The sequence below is a fragment of the Patagioenas fasciata genome, chromosome 2, assembly GCF_037038585.1.
Source record: "Patagioenas fasciata isolate bPatFas1 chromosome 2, bPatFas1.hap1, whole genome shotgun sequence".
Classification (NCBI taxonomy): Eukaryota; Metazoa; Chordata; class Aves; order Columbiformes; family Columbidae; genus Patagioenas; species Patagioenas fasciata.
This window is the reverse complement of record NC_092521.1, coordinates 27,963,015-27,988,468: the sequence shown is the minus strand read 5'-3', so window position 1 is coordinate 27,988,468 and position 25,454 is coordinate 27,963,015. Positions and strand designations below refer to the sequence as shown.

The window sequence follows — 25,454 nt, the reverse complement described above, 5'->3', positions numbered from 1 at the left end:
TCCTCACAATTTCTTCCCCTCTTGAGAGCATACAGCTGCCTGTGAAAGACTGCAAAGAAATCTGAAAATCATCTTGGAAGTTTTGATACAGACATCTCAAACAAGAACTATAAAGAAATCTTCAAGTCTTTTTCTGTGGGTACTCCCCCAGTTACATAGTGGGCACATCCATCACACACAGCACACTAAATAATAAAGTGAGAAACAAATTTAGTTTGGTCTAATTTACTTATGAAGTCTTCAAAAACCTCCACCTCAAATCAAAATTAACAATATACAAAAATCTAATTAACAAAACCTTTCTGAAAAAAGCCTGATGCTAACTTCCTTTTTTCCCCAAACTAGTACAGATAAGCTAATATTAGAAATAAACAGCCTAAAGTGAAATATTAAGTATCTATGGTATTTTACTGTGCATTTCTCTGAAGTAAATATTATTAAAGTCCTGAAAATCTGCAATCTCTAAGTACCAAGCAGTGAAAGAAACTCTTCTTTTTCTTTATTCAAAGCAAGACTTAAAAACAAGTCTTACAATAATAGCTCAAATGGTGATACGTAGGCATATATTACACACCGTAACCAGCACACCTAAGGAACAGAAAAGCAGATTTTTCTACAGAATCACTGTAAATTCAGGTCACGATTTATCTTCTCCTTTTCACGTTAGGATCATATCTGCAATAAAAAAGAAAATTTGTCACAAATAGGTAAAACTTAATGACATTTGAAGTTAACCATGTGATGTAAATAGGTCTTTTATATAATCATAGCAAGAGATTGGTCAGTGTTCGGTCCTTTCCCAGACTAAACTTCTGTAACTACAGGTGCTACAATTTGACTGAAGGATGCAGAAGCTGGAACCTGTGCATCAGCTGGAGACAACCTTTACTAATATTTTCACTGACTTCCCAGCTACTTAAAATCTTGAAATCTGATGCATGAACAAGCTTCTCTGAGCCTTTAACATCCCAACAGTACACTCCTCACTTGGAGACAAAAAAAAAAAAAAGGGGGGGGGGAGAAGAAGGTAGGGGAAAGGGGTACTGTATATTCACAACAATGAACAACATTTGGCCACAACTCATTTAGAGTTCTGCTGCCTCCTACTGCCACAAAAGCAGTTCCTTGCCTTACCTTCCCCTTTACACAGCTTCTGATTGAATTTTGGTAATTTATATCTGCTTTCTGAATATACTAAATAGTTACCTGACTTACCGCAATATGCTTATAGTTTGCCTCTGTTTGACACTGCTATCCCCCTTGGCCTTTGCTTTGTCTCCATTTGTGCTTCATCTCCCAAAATCCTGTGTCACTTCTTTGAAATTCTGATGTGTTTTATATTCATGCATTAATAACTTATGGACACAACTGAATGATCAGGCAGCTTTATTTCCACTAATTCTGTTCTCACTCATTAAGAATTTTTTTGCTTGGACAGAAAAATGTGACAACTTGTGAGCCAAACTACATCACCACATAACTAGAAAGATACTAGAAGTCACTGCTGTTGCCGCTATGCAACTCAGACTTCTGGCAAAAATTTGTATCCTTTGAAAGAAATGTTCTATTATTAACTTTTAATTAACAGCACAAGCTGTGAATGCAGTAAGATTTTCTAAGTGTCTCTTATAATATTGATATTTGGTATAATGTTTCTTTGACAATGATTTGGACAAAAACATCCTTCTTCACCACATACATTTTTCTACCTAGATGCACAACTTTCAGCATTAGTCAAACACATGGCAGGTGAGAAGCCAAACAGTGGTTGCTTGTTTCTTCACATAAAAACTAAGAAAATAAAGAAATATTTGCTAAACAAAATGAGATCCCTATATGAAACTGCAAAGCATTTATTTGAATTTATTGGTATAGCATTGTAACACATCAGTTCTAACATTTAAATAGGTCCTTGACACCAAATCCTATTTTGAGGGGTTGGAGGGGAAGGAGAGTGGGGAAAGATAACCAGATAGGAGAAGGGGATGATATGTGATGGAAACCTGCCACTGGACACCAACAGCTTCAACCCTGTCTGTGACTGTCTGTGGAGATGCTGACACTGACAGTCATGAACATCTTTTCATGTCATCTCTCCCACCCCATCTCCAGCTGTCTTCCATGTTATGAAGCCTGGATTAAGTCTTTCAGACAGAAAGAAATCAAGCAACATTATCAGAAAAAGGAAACTATGTAGAGTGCCTGTGACCCGAAATGTCAAAAGCTCTACAGAGATTCCACTACTGCGAGTGAATGCACAACAAAACTTGCTGGAAGCAGAGAGTGAAGGATCCAAAGGGCTATCAGTGAACATAAATCCATTTACCTCTAGTCTTAGCAGACAGTACAACATGCCTTCCCTTCCTCCTCTACCTCGGTAGGTACTCAGCAGCAGCTGAGCTAGAAAGAAAGCTGTACCCTCATCTTTACTTGGAATTACTGCGTGACTCTTTCTAATGGCATTGTCAAATGCAATTTTCATGGGAAATTGCAGCTGTTAACACTAGCATTATGCAAAGTAGTTTTACTCAGGATTAAGGACAAAATCAGAAGGAGGTTACAAACTGCTGAACATTAAATTGCACGTTTTGATATTTTTGACTATGAAAACTTCTACAAGTACAACTATACTCAATAAATTGGAGTTGAGGTAAAAACATTTTTAAACATGAATGAATGCAAATTATCTAAGTTTCCACTGCTGTGTTTTGAAAGGCTAAAATTAATCAACATATTTTGGACCAGTTAACATTCCAGCAAAACAATCAAGCTGCACCATGCTTTTATAAATGTCATCATAACTGACATATTTAAGGGCTGTATTGCAGCTGTAAAAACTGGATAAAATGGCAAATTTTGCTTAGATTTTTTTTTAATTAGAAAGTAGTTATACATCATTAAATTAGGATTACAATTGAAAGTAACTGGACAGGAAATCAACTGAATAAGATGATTTCCTCTTTCAAAAGAAAGATTAATGAAAGTGCTAGACAACTGAAGTGCAGGTTATTGAAGAAAACTGCTGAAACAGATTGTATTTTAGAGGTAAATGTAATGAGTTAAGGCAAAAAGCAATGGCAAACAGCCAAGGTGAACCTAGATCTACCAAAGAAATCTGTCAAAACTCCTGTGACATAAGCACTGATTCAGACAGAATTAATGACTGTACTACACTGTCAGGAGCACAGAATGATTGGTGTAAAAATGCCTCCGCTCCTCAGTCTGAAACCTGGAAAGCTGGTGTGGCACTTGGGGAGATTCCAACAAGTACCAAAAGGGGGGAGCTCCTTCATTGCAAATGGGTTTGGAAGCAGCTTAGGGTCTCAAAGATAAGGGACAAAGAGGGGCCATACTGAAAGATTTACTTAGGTTTTTCATTAATTTTTGTTTTAAATTCTGGGGCTTATTACTTAAACAAAAAGGCAGTTCCGCCAATCACTTTTTCACAGAATTAGAATTCTGTTGCTTTAGCTCCCCCAAGTAACACAGCAAGGGGACAGACAACTGCCACGGCCAGAATGAAAAAGTGTCAGCCCACTCCCCCCCCCTCTTTTTCTTGGGAGTTTAGATGACTGACTTAATTGTAAGATCAAATCACTTCATTAGGCTCTAGCAACCACTAATGGCAGAAAGTCTGACCCCAGAACATCTTCTAGTCTTTGTGAACGCTCAAGCTTGCACATGAGGTAAGAAAGAGCAACATTTTTGTTTGAGAATGTTTTATTAAAAAAACTAAAAAACTGTAGGAAGATTGAATTAAATTGAAGGTTAAAGGTATTTAAAAAAAAAAAAAAAAAAAAAAAAACCAAACCAGCAAACAAACAAAAACAAGCTTGAGAGAAGCTGTCGTGTCATTTGGGGTATATTCCATACATGGAATTTTCAAGAGAATAGTCAAAGAAGCCTTTTACAAAATTGGAATTTGTCAAAAATGGTGGGATGCAAAAAATACACATTTCTGAAGTACAAACGTAAAACTCTTACCTAAAGAGATCATCAGCAAGTGATTCTTCTCTTGCATGTCGGTTCTGTTCCTGAAAAAATAAGTTTATTCAATACTGGATGTTAAGGGTGAAGCTAATGAACAATACATGCCTGCACTAACAGAGTTTTTCCTGAAGAAATAAGTTTTCTCTAAGTACTAAATTAAGTGCATATTCACCTTAGATAATATATTGCACTACTCAAGTTTGGCTACTGCTACCAACTAATGAAATGGATTAGTTTGTGCAAGATATCAGTTTTGGTCAGAAATAATTTCTTTTTTTGTTTGTTTTAATTATCATTACAGAAATAGGGACATTTTAATCTGATTATTGGTGTGTAAGGGGAATTCTAATTTGCATTATTTATACCCAGGGACCTAAAAAACATGAGATAATCGAAACCCCATGTAACAGGATCTTGATCAGGCTGTGGAAACAGAATACGGCTCATCAGCAAGTATTTTTAAAGAAACTACTGGACAATGAAAATGCTAGAGAATGGCTATGATAAAGTATAATATTTTTTAGAACTTTAACATACAAAGGTTAAGATTTTTATATCAGAAAAAATGCTGAATTTGTTCTTCCTACATTTGCTGCAGGTATTTTCTGTTCTGTTCTAGAGCAGAATATAAATTTCACCATACAGCCATTTGAACACAGGCTACCATAGAGAAGTTCTTTTTAGTTCTCTGTCACATTTTTAGAAGTCACAAGTACCCATAATGTTTCTTTTGCTTATTAAAGAAAAGGATAATTTTCTTTTAGGTTACTGATTTTGTTTAAAACAGTTTTTCTGATTATATTAATGTATGTAAAATGAATTCAAATAATCAAGAAAAAAAAAAGAGCCTTACCATTGACCTCTGAATTCCAGTAACTTTCCTAACATGTATGTCCCTGTGACTATGTGTGGACAGCTAACTGGCTGAGGTTTAATTTCAAAAATAAAATTCTGAAGTATTTCAGAAATGACCACAGGTTGGTATGACCGCTTACATGAATTAAGATTTTGTTTGCTCACCTTTGAGAATGAAGTCCTTACCTCCATTTCTTGCCTTAACCACTCTTCTAGCTCTGAATTTTTCTTAGCATGGTGAGCAATCAAATCTGATCCTCCAATAATGTACGGAAGTTGTCCTGCCCCCGGATAAGCTACCTGTCAGACAATAAATTCTTAAAATACAAGGCAAGCACACTGCAAGGGTCTAACAAATTCTGAAAGTCTATTAAGATATCACAGAAGAAAGTTAGGTCAGTCTTCAAATAACATTTATCAGAGACAATATTTAAAAGTGGCTGAAGCGAAATAAAGCATTTACAGAAAGCTATTAACTCCCTCCTTTTATCAAAGGAAACAAAAACCAGAAATAGTTGCCAAGTTACATATGCTAAATAAAGCTGATAGTATATTAAATGGAGTTTCAAAACAGTATAAACTGATTTTTACTGATAGATTCTATTTAATCATCAGAATACATAAGGATCTATTACAAAACAATTAAAAGAAAATACTAGCAGAAATTTAAAATGTTATCTAAAAATAAGAGCACACTCCCAAAAAGCTGGAAGTTGCATTATATGACTCGCATTCTCTTCATTTTACTGAAATGCATTTCTAGTAATCTTATACCACATATATTTTTTTTTAATACGAAATGAAGTGGTATTTTTACATTGCACACTACAAATCATCTTGAAATTATCTTCAGGATCCAAGCAAGCTATCACCTTACCTTTGTTAGATAGCAGACTGAGTTCTACTTAGAAACCCAAGATTTATTAGATAAGATGCAAGATGCGGAATCAGTATATGCTTTATACGTAGGTCTTTGGAGAAGGCAAATTGCTAGGATTTGGAGGTACAACCAGAAGTTATGGTAGGCATCACTTAACTTATGCCAAGTAACAGCTTGGAATAGAGAATACAGGCATCTCAGTAATCTAGCATGAGATAAGCCTTTGTCAGCTGGCTACTTCTTTAGTCAATTAGCAAAATATTTCTTAACAGTATAATATGGCATTTTAATTGTTTCTTTCTGTAGTTACTATCAACTGAAAAAAAAAATCTTTCACAACTTATTTCTACAATCTTGAGGCAATACTTTTTAGTATTTTTAAACAGTGCCATCTGGTGACCATCACAAACACACACTAACCTTTTTGAACATTTTGAAATTTTTCTTCCCCCCGTAGCTGCTATTTCCAGTAAACTGACTGTTCTGTCTTGGATGGCTGACAACCAATGATCTAAATTCAGTCAACAGAAGTCTGCTAGGAAGATTGCTGGCATCATCCTGAAGTTCATTGTGGTTCTTAGGTGGGAAGAAAAAAGAAGGAGCAATTCAAGTGTACAAACAGACACACAGCACATCTAACAGCATAAACTTAGAGAAAGACATTATCATGAGCACAGCTGAGGTAAAAATTAAGATTATAGAAGGGCCAGGGGAAGCAGCAGCTGTGCTAGAAACCAAGCAGATGGATGTACTTCTCAGCCTCCTTATGTACTACCAATATGGCTGAGAGGTCAGTATATTTGTCATATTTAGATCTGTTGAAAAGATGGGATCATTAAGAATAGCAGTAATAATAATAAGGGCAGTGTACCTCATTTCACTAGGATGTCATTTCAAGAAAAAACCTCAAGTAAACAAACAAACAGACCAAAAAAAAAAAACAACAACCAAACAAACAGAACCAACAAAAAACCCCAGACCTCTATTTTTTTGAATTTAGCTAGTATCTAAGAATTACTTCTCCCTTCGCCTTGCCTCTTACCTAAACTAATATCACCAAGTCTGCTTACTCTAATGGAAACTCCAGCTAACTACAAGGAAGACAAAGCTTAACATCTTCAGTTCTATTGTAGCCTACAGATTTACCATTTAGGTCAACTTTAGGGCTTTAAGCTGGACCTGATCAATGAAGCAACTTTTTCCTGAGAATACTCATATGAGAGCAAGTTTGCATGCACACTTCACTCATCTCACCCATAGCAAAGTTAGCACGCTATTTACTGTTAATCAGCGTATGTTACAGCTATTTTCTCAGCACTTCATTTCTTCTATTCTAGCTGTGATCTCCTTAGGGCAGACAAGGAGATTACGTTCTTTGTGGTCTTTAAGCAGTAACCTAACAAAAATATCAGTGCAAGTATTAACTGCATTGAAGGGTTAATACACTTACATTGGGTTTCTGTAGTCTAAGTATCTTAAGTATCCATCCAAATGCCACTACAAAAGCATGCGGATGAACTACAGTTCTGTCTGTCTTTCACAGTCAGTCAGTTAGACTGCGCTATGCAAATTTACACATGATTATTTTAAGGAGGAAAATCTTCAGAACATCTTTTACTCTGAGAAGCATTATGAAAATGCATCAAAATTTTACTTTTAAGAACACAGTATTTATGGATCTTATTTTAAAGTTTGCTGTTCAAAAATACAATTAAATGGTTTCTTACCAAGACTGGTGTCTCTTGCTTGATCTCACTTTTCATTTCTGAAGATAAAACTGATTCAAGTTCCTCTTCTTTCTATTTGATTAAAAATTATTTTAAAATGTAACACTGAAATTAAATGCAAATTTAATTATATTAAATTGTTTTCTGCTCTTTACAGTGAAATAAGCATTTTCAAATCAATATGAATATTTAGACAGAAAATAAACTACACTGTATTTTTAAATTTATATGATTTTATGTACGCTATAAGAATTGTTGAGGTTTTTTTCTATTAAAAAAAAAAATCATCATTATTTTGTGACTTTTTTTTCTTATATCAGTAGCAAGTTCTGTCCATGTGTAGAATCTTCAAAGTCCTGCCAGGTTCTGGAAAATACTGTAAAAGCTTTTATATTTAAAAAATAGCATTTTCAGCTTCATATGTTAAGTGTACATATGTGCAGAACAGGTATTTCACTACTAGGATAAGAAAGTATTCTGCAGGTTGCTTTCCTCCCACAGTTTAAAACAAGATTTGCCTTCCATAAATTATTTTCAGTGATCGAAAAAAATCAGATAAGCTCTATGCACCCTGTAGACTGAGTCAATTACTTGCATTCTCTGTCTTGTCAGTTACACAAGGTGCATCTACACTGAAAGAAAACAGGTAACACAAATATGCCCATGGAGCTTTATCATGAAATCTCCTTCCTATTTCACTGAAAATATGTGAATAAAATAAGTCATTATGAAACTATTAGAAGACACATAAAATTCTTTATGTGCTCATCTGATAAAACAACAGTTTAGTTTTATTTGAGAATTTGTTTTCCTTCATGATCCCGACAGGACGTTAGACTAACAAAACTTCCTAGGCTGTAACAAAATTCATAAGACATTTTAGTCTCTCAGTACAGTTAGACCTGATAGAAAGTACCTCCTCTCCAATAGTATAAAGAAGCAAAGATTGTCTACAATTATAAGACTTACTTGTCTTTTAGAACATGCTTGTTACTAACAACAAAAAATAGCATCATAACAAAGTTCGAAATTCACACTTTCCAGAAGCAAAAACTCCAGTAACATATCAAGAGAAGAGTGTTAAGCTGCTCTGAGCTAAGGATGCACAGACATTACTAATTCTCATCTGATGCAAGGTATCTTGCAAATTCCAGTTACTCAGTCATACACTCAAATTTTATTAAAGCATTTAAACAACACCTACACTGCATAAGAATTAACTGGACAGTAAGTTTTGACATACTTTTCTCTAAATATAAACAAAAATTAAACCTGTTCCTTCTCTCTTATTTCCCTCTGCATTCTTATCAGTCTACGTTGCTTGAGCTCTCAACATTGTTTTCCTCTACAAACCTGCATTTTGGTTGTGGTTTTTTTTTTTTTTCAATGAAGTGGCTACTCTTGACTCAAAATCCACTGTTTCCTTAATTTCTCTTAGAAAACTGCCTTATTCTCAAAAACAAAACCAGAGAAATAATTAAAAAAACTCATCACAAACCGTGGGGTTGGTTTTGCTTGTTTTAAGAGGACATTAGTGATCTGAATTGCCTTAATTCAGGAATTCTAACAATCTTTCACGTGGCATCTACAGATTTTGACTTGAGAGATGATGGACACTACTGTGGTATTCAACAGGTCAACTACAGGTTTCTTCGGAAAATTCATTACATAAAAATAATAAAACTGAGTATTATTTTAGTAGAAATATCAACATCATGATTAATACAACAACATATGAGAAGTTCTTACTCGACCAGGGATATATTCTGCTATTCTACCTACAATACTTCAAGCAAAAAGAGAGGAAAACTTTCAGAATACAAGTAGCGTTCAATTCACAAAGAAACAATGTCCTGAAGAATGAAAAAACATTCACATAGGTGTAAGGCTGCAGCATTCACATGTAATAGACACATCGTATCATTAGTTTAGAGTGATTTGAGAGGTTTAAGCAAACTTTACAAAGCCACTTTTGGTTTGTAGGCAGCCTCACCCTTAAAAAACCTATCTGCATCCTTCCAAAACAGCTGTAAATCTCAAGACTAGGCACATGAGAAGAATTTAACTTACCAATATTTTATTCTCGTCTCTCTGCTTTACATTGACTTTCTGAATAGAGCTTCCTTTGGCTTCCAAGCATCTTTTTTTTTTAATATTTCCTTGAGCTTCCTGGTCTTGATCTGCCATTTGATCTTCCCAGTCCAGGTCTCTGCTTCCAAACACAATTTCTAGAGCCTCTGTATCTTCAGATAAATCATCTAACTCCTTTCTCTTCTTTGGTGCATGCTTTTCGCTAGAAGTAATTTTTGTGTCTGTTTTATCACTTGCTAGTTTGCCACCTTCCCCTGTAAGCTTTCTACCTGTGTCTTCTAATGCAAAATCTGGGTTTGAGTCCAAGATTGTATTTCCCTTTCGATGCTGTTCTCCCTCCCTATTCCACATGGATGAAGCTGTGGATTCAGTGCATTCGGAAACAGGCGATGACCTTTCCCCCAGTTTTGGTAGTTTGGGTACAGATGTTTCTTCTCCTCCTTCAGCTCTTTCCCTTAGCCACAAAGTAATTACAAAAGAAAGAAATTACAAAAGCATTTTTTAATATGACTATCTGCATCTGCAACATAACAACTTCCTGAGGCTTTAGTGACTGCCTTGTAAAATTTGAAAAGTAAGTACCCTTGAGCAAAAGTTTGCTATTCTAGGAAGTTAATCTAAAATTTACCTCTTTAAATACGTTTTGAATTAAAAGTATATCTCTTGAGTTTAAATTATTTTCCAGAAACAGCATCAACATAAGGGATGTAATGTCAATATCATTTCAACGTACCTCTTTCTAGCTACCTGGAAGTAATTTGTAATTGTGTTAGATTGGCGATGTGAAGCGCACTCACTGGGTTTACCAGCTTCTGAAACTTTGGATGGCGAGACAGGATCACTTTTTTGACTAAACCCAGGTGTTCTGTTCATTCTAGATATCGAAGCTCCTGCATTTACATTGCCACTTGTGTTGGGGTTTTTCTTCACAGTGGTGATATCCTGGAAAGCCATTTTGCATCTTCTGTCTATCTGGGAAGTATTCACTATCTCCATACTATATTAGAGAGAAAAAATGTTATGTGAACACACAAAAAGTTATCCAAGAGATACACTGTAGAATACCACTTTTTAAAAAAGCTGCACCTGCACTTTGAACATAGTTACAAACAACATAGGTGTGCTAAAAACAAACTGTAAAATCCATTATGAGAAATATATTTAATAACTGAAACAGCTTAAAAATTGTTAATAGTTAAATCAGATATGCAGTATCTACATTTGTATCTGAAAGAGTTCTAAGTCCTATGTGATATTTTCCATTATCTGCCACTCAAAAGCAGAAATTATCTCACTGCAGAAAAGTGACAGCAAGAGCCATTTCAAATACTGTATCTTTGTCCATGGCAAAAATACAGTTCCTCCACCACAAAAGATTGGTTGATTTGCAAGGATTAGCTTAGAAACTCTTTCCATAAATACTTTACCATGTCTGCTCTTCTGTTTCTGTATCAGCTACATATACTGTGCTGTTATCTGCAGCAGTTGGCATTATGGTTTCATCCACAGCCAAACTCTGAGAAACGTCTCTCCGGAACAGAGCTGATGTGGGAGCACTTTTAGTGACAGCTGCAAGATCAACACAAGAGACTAATTAAAAGTTTAATATCAAATCTGTGTTTCCACACATGTGCTATCACACATCTGTAACTGACCAAGTAAGATTTTTGTAAAATGGTCTTAATGCAATTTTAATTAAAAAAATTAAGCAAACAGTTCTAGAAGACCATATTCTGAGATTTAGTTTTACTTAAATATTCCATTAAACTAAGTCATGGATACATACATACAAGGATACTTGTCAACCAAAACAGTATTCAGAGCTCTGCCAGCACACGTATATCTTTCTCTCTTCAAAATACACTTTTGAATAAGTAACGTTCCTATACATAAAGACAAATTTATGTGGTTTTTGTTTGACTTTTAAAAAATTGTAGGATTTGCTACCTGCTACAACACTATGTAGAACATAAAAGAACCTCAAATCATACACATAACTCTGACAATTTCATGGAACCAAAATACAGACTAACGATTTTGAAAAAAGAACGACAAGAGTCTTACACAAACAAAAACTATTTCTGTTGCTCAAAGATTTTTAATACTACTGTATTAGCAAATTAAAGTTAAGTTTCAAGTTGAGACTTGGAATGTCCACCCCCAAACTATTACTTTACCAAATGTGACAATCATGTCTCATTGTTTTTACTTCTTACATCAAGATTATGCTTGATTTTGAGCGGGGTGCGGGGCAGCTGAATTTCCCTAAAGCAAACCCCTTTTTACACAAAAAAAAAACCCACAAGACTTTACAAATCAATTCCGTTCTTATTCTCTCAATTTCTAACACTCACCTTTTACCTCGTTATTACCCCAGTCTTTCCATAAAAGACAGAACAGCAAGAAATTTAAACTCCCATACATAGTAATTCAATGGTCACTAAAAACATGAACTTCGGAAGACTTTTAAAGGATCCTTCCTTTACAGATTAATGTACTACGTGTCTGCTTTCTATGCCTATTTTAGATCTGCTTTTTATTTACATCTAAAAGAAATATAACTTCCATTGAAGTTTATTGCAAGACCAAAGCAACTCCCTCTTCAGACCTGTATGCATTTTACTTACAGTGCAATTTTAGTGGTCTTTCAAAACAAAATAACTTCAACATTAGCCATTGATGCCCTTGTATGAAAAGGAATACTGATTCTTTAATGCTGTTAACTTATCACTACCCTTTTTCCAATTACCTTTGTTACCAGGCTGCTTTTGAGGGTTGCAGTATTTTTCTGTAGACATGAAGATAACTGCCAATCCAATTTCTGCCTCGGGAATAACCCTGAGATCCTTACTGTTAAAACACAAATACAATAGAGAACAAAAAGTAAAAAATGTTTCTCAGTACGGATTCAAAGATTAACAGGCAAATGGACACCGATATGACAAAGTACACATTTTTCCATTCGTCCTTTCATAAAACATCAGTCTACACAACAATTTTGCACAACACAGTACGTCAGCATAGGTATCCATCACTGCACCCATGTCCCACACGTATGAACTTCCATGTTTCTTTTTGCCATAGCCTCTGTCTACCCCCAGTGATTCAGACAATACATCTCTCCCTGCCCAATTTCTGGGAATTTAACCAACTGTGCCTTTCCTCCAATTCAAAAATGTGTGTGAAAGGAAAAGTGACTTGAAAGATTTGACCAGTTCCTACACATCAGGCAGGAGAATTCAGAGGACTTAGGTTTAGGTATTAGGTTAAGAGTTGGGATTTTGTTTTCTTTCATTGCTTTAATAAAACAGCTTTATGAAAATCCTAGCGTCTACTAATTAATGTAAAAATTTAGTTACTATAAAAATATGCAGTCTGTCGTCTCAAACAAAAAGCCTACCACGAAAAACTGATTTTTATTAAACAGAAGCTGCTCTTCCGAAACACTGTATGCAAATAATTAGACAGCAATGAGCCACATGAACTCAAGGTGCCATCTCACCTGTTTTTGACTGAATAAATATTTATTGAAAAATCAGAGATGATCTATTTTCCATTCTTAGTATATATTCATTTTCAACTTATTTTAAATAGTACAAGAAAAGCCACTTAGTGTCTGTAATTGCAAAGTAGTTTCATTACAAAGAATTTTTGTAGAGCTGGATCCTCTGGAGAAAAACAATTCAAACCAAACCTGCCCAACAAATCCTCACAGAACTGCCAAGTCCCTTCTTTCCTGCTTCAATAAATATTAGTTAACATGCTAAATACTTAAAGCAATAGCATCCCACTCTCTAAACATATGTGCAAACACCATGACTAAATCTCTGCAGAAATTCTGAAATTACCATACCGCTGTACAAGAGAACAATGCTGCACCTTTGCAAGAGAGTCAGAATGGAATCAGATCCTGGGATCTGAGAGTTTGTCAACCCCGCATCAACAACACAGACTTCAGGAGAAACCAGTAAAGATGCTTCTTTTCTTCCCTCCGTCATCAATTTTGCTTCCCCTCCGCCAAGAATAACTGCTGGACCCAGTTTCTTGTGCTAAAAAGAGAATGCAATTTTTTTTAAAAAAAGTAAAAAAAGTCAGTTTAGAAGTATCAGCATAATGAACTCTCAGCATAATGCTTATCACTGATTCACTAATGCAGATGTGACATGTTCTGTTTCTCCCCCTGTATTTCATCTTGCTTAGGTCATTGTACTGTAAGAAGATAAATACACAGAAATCCTTCTTTCCTGATGAACCCAGAATGAATGTGAGTTTGCAGACAACAGAATCTGTGCTTAGCTACCTCTGGAATATTTTTGCAATGTAAAGCCTAATTACCTGCTTGGCAGTTAGAAATACAAAAGTTTTTCCACTGAATACTTTTTTCCTTTCATGACGCTCAGACAAATCCAGTTTTTCAGTGCCAATGGAAGGTTCGTCAACAGGAGGATAAAAGCTGCAAGAAGAGAAAATTCAAGTTACAAAATTCAGATTCACCTATCAGTACTGACTCACAGTCCTTTTTGGTTTAGGGTAAAGCTCTGAAGCTAAAATACTATATTCCTCTCTTAAAACTACTTATATAAATATTTTTTCAAGAGACTATTAGGAAGAAAGGGTCTCTAATTTTGCAACATCTAAGCCAAGATCAAGACTTTCTACTTTAGTAACTAAGAGGAGAAAACTTTTAACAGTCACCCTGTATTACAACATCAATACGCCTTTCTTATTTCATTTCCAAACTTATTTCATATCCAAGTAGTTTAGTGCCTTGCAGATGTATCAGCCCAGATCAGCAATGTAGAGATTCCCTGTGAAAGTTAAAAGCTTTCTGGAAACTGAATGCAAACATTTGCAAGTAAATTTTCAGTATCTTCCCACAAGTTTAATCTTAAAAAAACCCACCTATTTAAGACGTTGTCATTATTTCAAATTTAGATCTGCGTATTACACCAGCTGTCTCATTTAGCTTGATGCAGAACTCTCTCTGTGAAAGCTAAATAATGGATATACTGCTAGTGTCAATCACATGTAGTGAACTCAATTCCTCTGAGGGTCTCAAAAGTTAACAAAAATGTTAAAAAAAAAAAAAGGAAACATCCATCTGATTCTATTTTAGGGAGCACTTAACAGCTCAATTATACTGTCACTTCTCTATCAAGGGAACAGGCAACATGCACCTCAGTTTCAAGAGCCGTCAGCTTGTTAGTGTGACAGACAGTAGCAGCTGCCTTACAGCGAGGTAACATCAGACCTAGAAAATTTTGGAGTGCACAACTGTTAGCTTTTGATAGCTTATACCACCTGTACTAAAAAACAAGTCTGCCAGAAAACCTTATATCCAGTATTTCAGAGAGGACTCTGAACAGTTTCTTTAGTTTTCTCACATACTACTACAGTGTTTTGTACGGACAAGTAGAACAAAAAGTTATGATTCATGAAGTTTTCCCCTTTCTTCTGAAGCCGAAGATCAAATGAGCTTTAAAACACCCACAGATGACTGATTTGATGTATTACATAAATCCCTGCAAATGTAAAACAGCATCTAGAAACTAAAGAGTATTTGCTATCAATTGCTCCAGTGGGCACGTGTATTGTTCTAACAAGGTACAGTCACATTCTGTGAAATATATTTTAACATGTAGTAAACGCAGCTTATTGCGAATGTTCTGTAGCTTTGTTTCCATTACCATATGTGCACCATCAAGGTTTGTTTAGTTGCCCTTTTTACCCCCAATTCTTCAAGCTATTCTATCAATGGCTAGCATCAGACCCACTAAAGAAAATAAAATGCTATGTCCTAACACATAATGTAGGTATGTATATCCACACATATGTAAAAGCAACAAAGTGACTTCTATTCTGCTTCACTGATTTCCTCCAACTCGCGTATCTGGTGTCCAGCATCCACCTGATTTAAACAATATACCCAGAAAAGTCATAATGTCTTGAACACATTTAAATTAATTTCACAAGTTTTTCTCCCTGTTAACTGACATTAAATGTTCACCACGTTATTTTTCAAATGCCAAATATTCTCACAATTTCCATTCATTACGTATTTCATTTCACAGTTATCTTCCAAAGCATACAAAGAGTAGAAGCACTAAAGACACAAGAATACAGGATAGAAATTTCTCACCTACATAAATCATATGTTCATAAAACAAACAAACACAACGGTATCCCTTTTCAAGGTAAAAATAGTAGCAATACAGGCTCAGATGAAATTCTCTCATACAATAATGAGATTACTTTACACTTTTCTACATGGAGAAAATAACTGAAAGGGCTATTCCACAGTACTTATTTATTCCAAAGTAAGAATTAGATTTTGAAGTTAATTTAACCATGAGAACAATTAGTATTTTATTTTTATATAGTGAAGACCAATGCACATTAGTGTCACTTCATCTCATGACAGATAATTAAAAACCTCTGCTATTTCAAGGAATCCAAAGGTCATGCTAAATCTATATCAATCAAACTTTACAGTAAACTCAGGCAGTAACTGTGTACTAGGAAAACATGTCTACGTAACAAAATATGTTTCATATAATTTCTTTTTTAAAAGTATAATTTTCTTTATTTTCATGTATTAACTCCCAAAAGAGTTTATATGTTGCTTCAAACATATCAACAAGTTCCTATTCAGAACTAGGAACATCTCTAAGCATATAGTCAATCCCAAGAGCTCATTTTAACTCAAGGGAGGAGATCAGGAAAATTCACTGAATAGTAAAATGTGTATCATATTAAGCATTCTTCCACAAAGAAAGTTACTGTAATCAACATATTCTGGCAAATATTATCAGATAGCTACATGTTAATCTGATTATCTAACTCCCATAAATTTAATTCTGTGACCTTGAAAACATGATACTCACCATTCATGATTTGGCAACTGTTGCCCAGACTGAATAGCTTTGATTAGTTCAACAAAAAACTCTGGTTTTATAATTGGTCTACCACATATCAAAGCACATATAGTCTGAAAAGACAGAAAATATATACTTACTGAATGCAGAAATTTCAGTTAGAATACGGTTCAGCTTTTTAAGATCTTAGATGTGGAAAACATGACACAAACAAAGAGAACAACACTGAATTTTGCTACTGAAAAACAGGATAGCTTTGCTTCTAACAGCCTAACTCTTAATTGCTGTCTTGACAGAAGTTACAAAAATGTACAAAGCAACTGATGAAACTCAGTAACAGTCTTCAAAATTGGCTTTTTTCATTTTCTTTCCCTCCAACACACATCTCTTTCTAAACATGGAAAAGGAGGAATTGACTTCATTACTTCGTAGAGGAAAATCTCGAGCGGGTCTAGAGTTTAATTTCCATGTGTGGGAAAACTGCAAAGCAATGCCATCCAACATGCAAAAGGTCAACATACCTTAACAGTAACTTTTACTGATACCATTACAAGGTGCGTGCACTCTTTTGTCCATTCATCCACTACAAGGCCTCCAAGCTGCTGGATGGCTTGATGTAAAGCACTTTTCTGAGCAACATCTAAACACGAGGAGCAGACAACTAAGGGTTCATACTCTACTCTGAAAAGAACAAGTAAAAAATAATTACTTCAGTTATTTCAGCCAATCATTATGATGAACAGAGCTGACTTAACTACCTTGTGTCACAGGAAAAACTGGCAGAAAAAAGGGGAGCAAAATAAAAAAGGCCCATAACTCTTACCTAGATCAAAGACTGTGCTTTAAAATTTCCTGAAGAAAGTAAATACTGATTTTTATTCAGATAAACTAACAACATTTTGACTTGATGTCTGCAATACTTCTAAGGACTTTTGAGTCTTTCACAGACATCACATAGAATTAGTCCTTCAAGAACACTGCAAGGTCAGGGTATATCAGAAACATTGAGCATGTGCTTCCAAAGCTGAAAGTAAGCTCAACAGAACAGTCCACATACTGTTTAGTATTTAAAAATACGTGTCACAGAACGCAAGTTCAAGTACTTTCCCCTAGCACTGCTGCTACCCTTGACCATAAGCCTATTTATATTTGTAGATTTCCCATGTGGAACTACAGCATATCAAATTTCATTATTTTATTTGGTTCAGTCAACAAAGCAGAAAGAAATTTAAATAATACTTCCAGTATGACAGCCACAATGTATCTGGTCTCATGGCATAATTCCTGTATAAGACTTAAAAGATGCTTACCTAAAATATCAAAAATACTTCATTGTAGTAAGTGGGGGAGAATGCTGTTTTTCCTATCAAATAATAGCAGCAGTGACAAAACAGAGTGAAATTTTAATGAATAAAGCCAGTTTCTGGTTGTTTTAATGTCGATTTTAATGGTCATTAGAATTTATTCTACTTACTTGCCACTTTACTTCAAGGAGTGCTTCAAATATGCAAACAGACAGCACTGACTGCCATCTTAAATTTGAAAAATTAGCAAGCTGGGTTGACTAAAGAGAATGCAGGCATAGCATACGTCACAGCAACAATGGCTGGTGCTGCACAAAGCATCCACCAGCTATCTCAGTTCTTTTCTGATTACATTTTCTATAGCTAACAAGAGCTCAGACAAGCTCTCTCCCTACCCTAAATTTTCCTGCCTTCTTTAGAACCACTTATGTTTTAGGACTATGTTTTTGCCTAAGACAGCCTGAGAACATTCAGTGTATGTGACACAACATCTTTTAAAATGCCAGTGCATTACTATGAACAATTTTAATACCTTACTGTCAAAATCAAAGGTATTCTAAAAATAAGTAATGAAAACTCTTGCAGAAGCGGGTATGGAAAACAGGCAAAATATTACTCGTGTCCTCTACTTTTAAAAACTCATATTGCTGTATTGCTTGCCAAGTTGTATGATGTGCAAAAATACTCCTTTCAAAAACTACAATTTTCTACTTGTTATTTTTTAATCAAAACACTTACCTAAACTTGCTCTCAAAGACTCCAAAGTTGATTCTATCACCAGACTGCAAAGACACCGAACCGCCATTGAGTTTTGATCCATTAACGGAGGTACCATACTTGGATGTATCTTTCACTGTTAATACAGGGACCGAGAGAGACTGGCTCTGAAAATAAACATAAATAAGCTATTACAGTTTATCAGAATTAGAAAAGTTTTAGCAGAAACAGCTTACTACCATTATGCATCAAAGCAGCAGATAAAGATGAAAAAGCCCACAAAATACCATCCTAAATTAACACTTTGGACAATGATGATAGCTATGTGTAAATATTCATCTTATCATTTTGACTGTGATGGACTGAAAGTATACAGATCTTTAGCTACAGAACTTCCGTGCTCATTACACTCAGTCTTCCTAGAGGCTGTGCAAGGCAATCATTCACTGGCCCAAAGCCTCTGCTAGTGCGATTTAGCAAGGTTTCAAGATTTATCACTGACGCTTTAAACTACTGCTCAGCACTGGCACAGGTGCCCAAGTCACCTTCCCTTACCTCCTCCCACAAGCACTCTCAGTCCTCCACAAGCTGCATGGCACGGTGGCAGCAGCATGTCTTGAGAAGAGCTTAGACACTCTCGTATTTCCCAAATGGTTCACAAGCCAATGAGAACACTGTCAGCCTGTTTTTATGAAATTCTGCCATGTAGTTATACACTATTTGCAATATTAAAATGACACTTAAATTGTATATATTACATTTCAAACTCTATATACAGTTACATAAATGAAATTCCTGCTGACTGGCTTCAAAATGTCTGTAAACATTGTAACACATAAGTGATAGTAAATTACTGCTTGCTAATTCTCCTTCAGACATTTCTATTTTCAATCCCCTAAGCAAATACAGATCTAACGATGCAGAACAAAACACAAAGTAAGCCTGCAGTAAGACAATTGAAGCACCTTCCAGAAACAAGATCTAAAACTTGCCTACGTAAAGAAATGTAATTGTGTAATTTTCCCGGTATGACTATTTTAATACAAACCCCTAATGAATCTTCATTCTGGGAATGCTCAAATGGGAGCTTGGACCACTAGAATTATGCCACTGAATTTCTCGACACCGGCAAGCAACCAGAGAAATAAAAGAAGTCAAGATTAAGAAAAGGCAGGTGACCAATGGTTCTACTCGAGGCATAAAATAACAGTGAGAGTGAAATGAGAGTATGCATGGTCATGGAAGACTGAATTATCCACACAGTCTATTGATAATGCAGTAAAATGCTGGCTACTTACAGGGCTTGTTTCAGGATGACTTACACTCAGAACTGCATGACTTCGACTGATGGACTGATCATCCTGAATTAAAATCGAGCAGTTTTTGCGTCCAACAACATATTCTGTACCAGCTAAAAGCCGATACGGCTCTCCTGGAAATAAACAAGAGACAAAAAAATATCAGTTTACAAAACAACTCCCAAACACTCAAAGCATTTGGGAAACTGCTCATCAGAATTGAATAACATATTTAGATGCAACAGAAATGTTTTATTTCCTAACAGTTTTAAGTATGTGAGTATTTGCAGTGTCTGAAGAATGTTTATATGTTGACAGATAGTGAAATTACCTATGTAATAAATGCACTTTTCAGAAATTTAAATATTTCAGCATTTCATGGAGTATGCCTCTGGGTTAGAAAGTTCAGTCTCTGGCCTATGCTTTGGCTCATTCTTGGTATCAGTCATCTAGATCATGTAGTAGCTTTTCAGTGAATGGCCTGACTACATCTAAAAGGTGTGTGTTACCTACTGGTAAACAAAATCAGAAATGTTTCTTCATGAAAATGAATGAATAATTACAGATTAAATTCTAGTTATCAACGCTGAGCAAATAACTTCCCAAATCTGAACTACACAGAAATTATCATCCTGAATACAATAACAATACCAATGCTTTGTCTCTTGCTCAAGAGTTTTCCAAACAGTAAGAGAAAACTCCATCATTTCAATAGCATTAGGTGTGTTTCCATTAGGAGATAAACCGAACATCCAAAATTATTTCCCAATGAACTAGGAAATAAATAGTAGACGCAGTTATGACAGGCGTGCTCATTATACAGATAAGAAGACATTTAAATCTAGAAGAAATTTGTATATGGTATGATACACATTATCAGAGCTATCAATGTATCAAAAGCTCCTGTGGATACGGAAACGGATGAAGAAAGGTACAGTGGCAATTCAGCTCCAAAACTCTGCATCCAAGAAGCAACTTGACATCTCAAATTCAATACTTGGTCTTTGAAACATCCACATAATCTTTAGTCATATTTTCTGAAAGACTCCTGAGGTCGACTTCCGCATCAGAGCTCAATTCTTGAGGTATTTTAAAGCAGCTCCCTGCGACCTGCTCCACTGGCTGCAACAGCACCGGAGGACACCTCAGATGCATAAAACAGCAAAGCAAAAAGGCCGACTGAAGTTAACAGGAGGTGTGGGATGCAGTGCTCAGGGGGAAAACGGAGGCTCAGCCGTGGACGAGCGCCCAGAGCGAGGAAGGTTCTGTCACCACCTCTCCCCGCCGGACCCACGCAGCTCTGCCCGGGGAGCACAGGCAAGCGAGCCCGCTTGGAGACTCTCGTGGAAGCCGAAGCGCCGGCTCACCGCGGTACCCGCGGGTACCGCCAGGCCCACAGGTTCGGCCGCCGCAAGCGGTCACGGGCCGCCCAGGACACCAGCCCGAGGCATCGGGCACCGGCCCCCGCCCAGCGGCTCCGCGCAGGCGCGGGCTGGCCAGGGCCGGGGGCCCGCGGTATCGGGGCCCAGTCCGGCCAAGTGGCGGCGGCGCCGTCGTTCCCTAACCTGTTCCTGCGGCTGGAACCAGCTTCCACATCCTGGCGAGGGGCGCCCAAGCAGGGGGGGCCGGGGTGCCTCAGCGCAGGGCGCTGGCTTTGCCCAGCGTCCCCGGCGAGCCGCGGCAAAGCCGGGAAGCGAAGAGAAAATCCCTCGCTCGCTGCGGCCGCCGGGACCGCCGCGCACTTGCGAACGAGACCGGCGCCCTGGATGCCGCCGCGCAGTGGGAGGGAGCGGGAAAGGGAAAACGGCGGCTGCCCGGGGCGCATGCGCGGCTGAGGGGCGGGCCCCGCGCAGTCCGGGGTCCCTCGCCAGCCCCTCCAGGGTTTACTCACTTGCCCCTGCCCTGGGCCCGCGATGCCGTTTCAGCCCCCGGGAGCTGCCAGTTAGCTTTGAGCCGTGAGAGCTGGGGCCGCAAGTCACAGCTCCAGGCTGAACTGAGGTGGGGGCTCCTGGGCCCCGGGGCAGGGTGCAGTTGGGGCCCCAGTGAGGCTGGGCAGGGCCGGTAGGGCCTGAGGAGCCCCCCACAGCTGCATGTCCCTCCTGTCATAGTGCACTTATGTCCCTGACAAAATGCACTGCATGTGGAACAGGAAATATTGCAGAATTAATCTCTTATCTGAATGCAGCGTTTGCATAAAAAGAATAAATAAGCTTATGAGAATTATAATGAATGGCAGGAAGATGTGCCAGGGGAGGTTTAGGTTGGACATTAGGAAAAGGTTCTTCACCGAGAGGGTGGTGGAGCACTGGAACAGGCTCCTCAGGGAGGTGTCACAGCCCCAAGCCTGACAGTGTTCAAGAAGAGACTGGACAACGCCCTCAGACACATGGTGTGAACTGTGGGGTTGTCATATGCAGGGACAAGAGTTGGACTTGATGATCCTTGTGGGTCCCTTCAAACTCAGGACATTCTATGATTCTATGAGAAGTGAAAGAAAAAACTACTGGAAGTTTGAAGGCCATTAGGCAGGTTAGCAAAGACTTGCTACTCTGTTATGCTGAATTTTCTGGAAAGGAACAGCAAAGGACAGGTATGGAGAAGCCGTGTATCTGTGACTCCAGTCACATGCATCTGAGGTGTGCCTCAAAGTGCCCATTTCTCCCTGTGCATCTCACAAGGAACAGGGTGTCAAATTCCTGATGTCCATAATCGGCCAGTAGCTGGAGAGCAAATTTCTTCCTATTGGGTAATCAGCTTGCTTCTCAAGTAGTTAATATTGGTAATCTTTGCAAAACAGCAAAAGCTTTTGGACATATGTCCACAGTTCAGTTTTAGCATCAGAATACCTGTGGAGTTGAAACGGCATGGAGGAACTTGGGATAATATTTTTCTAATAGGAAAAGATAAATTTGAAATACACAAATGTAAATACAAGCTTTCAGTCAGAAATGCTGTTTCTGTAGAGTCATATTCTGTTTAATCTCCATGTTTTATGACTTTAAGTATCCTTGGTCCTTAAATGTTTACTTAGATACTTTTTTATTTTCCCTCCCACGCTTCTCCTAAGATAAATGACCCCAGTCTCCTTAATCTCTTGTGAGTTTTCTTCATCTCATTTTCTTGTTTTTTTAGTCGCTCATAATTTTGCAATTTCAGTTTTGAGGTAGGGTGACCAGAAATACAGAGCATATCCTAAATTAGAGTATTTCGCAGCTTTATATAACTGTACTTAAATTTTCTCTATATTGTTGTCATTATTCTATGTCTTATCCTATTGGCTTGACTTTTGTGATCACAACTTTGTATGACAAATCATAATCATAAGAAACTGTATGAATCCTGTAAGGCCCATTATAATGTTTATACGTTCCATTTCCCTGCATTTATCCAATTTTATTTTATTTGCTCATACCGTGTTTTCCCATTCATTTACCTTCTAGACTTCTAGAGTTCTTGCTGGCTTTCTGATCCTGATTTACCTGTCTGTCCTCTAATATGTTGGTTTTCTACTTGTTCCTTTTTGTCATATCATAAATAAAGGATTCAGCAGAGTTCCAAACTCAGAGACAATCAGAGCAAATAGAGGTATTTCAGATATTCATATGGACGACAGGCTTAACTTGCATTTAACTAGTGAAATAGTACGACAATTTGCTAAACCCTGCAAAACAGTATCTAAACAGAATTTGAGGTGCCATTAAACTTTTGTCCTTAACAGAAATGTAGGTCTGTGTTATGTCCATGTTGGTATTTTATCCCTGACCTAGGATTTGTTAGTAGAGTTTTGTGTCAAAAGTCTCTTGGACTATTTTTAAATTTCATCATCATGTGTGGAGGGGTTTCATTAGATGGAGATACGTTGTTGAATTAGTCAGGCCCAAAGGAATCTCAAGGCCACTTCGAGAAGCTGAGAACAGAATCTGCTGTGAGAAAGAGGGGCATTTCTTCATTAACAGGGCCTCAGCATGGCGTGAGTCATCGCACCTATTATCGGTCGGGCTCCAGCGTGTGGACTGCCCGTGATACTCATTTAGCGAATCCATGCTTGGAGCGTGGACGCGTGATTAGAGGATAGTTGCGTATATAAGGAGGCTTGTTTCTGTAATAAATGGCTTTGCGTGATTCACATTGAATCGGAATGCTGAGTCCTTTATCGCTCCAACAACCAGGTGCTGTGCATTTATTTTGTTTTCGTGAGTTGACACTGGCTGCATGCCAGGATCCCACCAAAGCCACTCTGTCACTCCTCTTCCTCAGCTGTACAGGGGAGAGAAAAATATAATTAAAAGCTTGTGGGTCGAGACAGAGACAGGGAGAGTTCTCTCATAACCCAACTATCTTGCAGGTTCAGGCTGTCGAAGACAGATGTGGGTTACAGTGGCACTCAGATTCCTCCTCGGCCGCCTCACTTCCACCCAACTGTTTGAAGTGCATATACACACAATACCAGACTAATGTTCATAGGACAATGTTTGCAAATAGTAAATAAATGAAAAGCACCCACTGGACTCTAGTAGGAAGGGTAACAAACCAAGCAAACATTGAATTACCAATATTTGTATGCTTTAGTAAGCATCTAAGTACCCATCAAAACATTATGTTAAATCTGACAGAGCGAATTCCAATCAAATATTGATGGATAAAACCAGTTACGAACCTAATAGTAACAAGAGCAATAATGATATAGATAACACTTGTCATTGCAAGGCAACTGGCAGTGTCATCTGGTCAAGTGTTCCTGGCCAGGAGGATGTCACTGCACTAGCGAGATCCTCAGCTAGTTCTGTCCTAAAGTTATCTTTTCTAGAGTTGCTTTACCTGCATGCAATTGTTTCCAACTGTCATCTGAGAGCAAGAGAGCAAAATCACACACAGGAGATCAAAACTGCAAACCTTCCATTAAACAGACAAAAGACTCAGTTTTAATTTCTTGCCTTTAAATTGGAAAGAAATTATTTGACAGATGGACCACTCAGTAGATAAGGAATTGGCTGGATGGTCGCACTCAAAGAGTTGTCAATGGCTCAATGTCCAAGTGGAGACCAGTGGCAAATGATGTTCCTCAGGGGTCAGTATTGGGTCCAGTGCTGTTTAACATCTTTCTGAACAATGTGGACAGTGGGACTGAGTGCACCCTCAGCAGATTTGCCAATGACACCAACCTGTGTGATGAGGTCATCATGCTGGATGGGAGGGATGCCATCCAGAGGGATCTGAACAGGCTTGAGAGATGGGCCTGTGCAAACCTCATGAAGTTGAACAAGGCCAAGTGCAAGGTCTTGCACATGGGCTGGGGCAATCTCAAACACAAATACAGGCTGGGTGGAGAATGGATTGAGAGCAGGCTTGAGGAGAAGGACTTGGGGATGTTGGTTGATGAGAAGGTCAACATGACTAGGCAATATGCACTTGCAGCCCAGAAAGCCAACTGTATCCTGGGCTGCATCAAGAGAAGCATGGCTAGCAGGTTAAAGAAGGTGATTCTAACCCTTTACTCTGGTCTTGTGAGACCCCACCTGGAGTACTGCATCCAGCTCTGGGGCCATCAATGTAAGAAGGACATCAATCTGTTGGAGCGAGTCCAGAGGACTGATCAGCGAGCTGGAGGCCTACTATAATAGTAGCCTTCCAATATCTAAAGGGGGCCTACAAGAAAGCTGGAGAGAGACTTTTTGCAAGGGCATGTGGTGATAGGACGACGGGAAATGGCTTTAAAG

At 37.6% G+C, this 25,454-nt stretch overlaps 1 protein-coding gene across 1 annotated transcript; it reads right to left on the bottom strand.

The window, feature by feature from the left end:
• Nucleotides 1–209: 209 nt before the first annotated feature.
• On the bottom strand, nt 210–21,535 carry NBN (nibrin). Its single transcript, XM_065832603.2, has 16 exons — nt 21,303–21,535; nt 19,738–19,871; nt 18,461–18,606; nt 16,940–17,099; nt 16,428–16,531; nt 13,879–13,996; nt 13,423–13,592; nt 12,293–12,393; nt 10,971–11,112; nt 10,277–10,540; nt 9,523–9,997; nt 7,453–7,524; nt 6,146–6,301; nt 5,032–5,145; nt 3,985–4,034; nt 210–675 (listed from the first exon to the last, which is right to left on the bottom strand). The coding sequence occupies exons 1-16, from the start codon at nt 21,331–21,333 to the stop codon at nt 645–647; spliced, it is 2,268 nt and encodes a 755-aa protein (XP_065688675.1). The 5' UTR covers nt 21,334–21,535; the 3' UTR covers nt 210–644.
• Between the last annotated feature and the right edge of the window lie 3,919 nt (nt 21,536–25,454).

Excerpts from the sequence above, each read along its gene's own strand:
- NBN (XM_065832603.2), bottom strand. The coding sequence starts at position 21,333 with ATGTGGAAGCTGGTTCCAGCCGCAGGAACAG. Across the intron at positions 18,607-19,737 it reads GTCATCCTGAAACAAGCCCT|AGCCAGTCTCTCTCGGTCCC; the intron begins GTAAGTAGCCAG and ends GTTTATTTTCAG. Across the intron at positions 4,035-5,031 it reads GGTTAAGGCAAGAAATGGAG|GAACAGAACCGACATGCAAG; the intron begins GTAAGGACTTCA and ends TTATTTTTTCAG.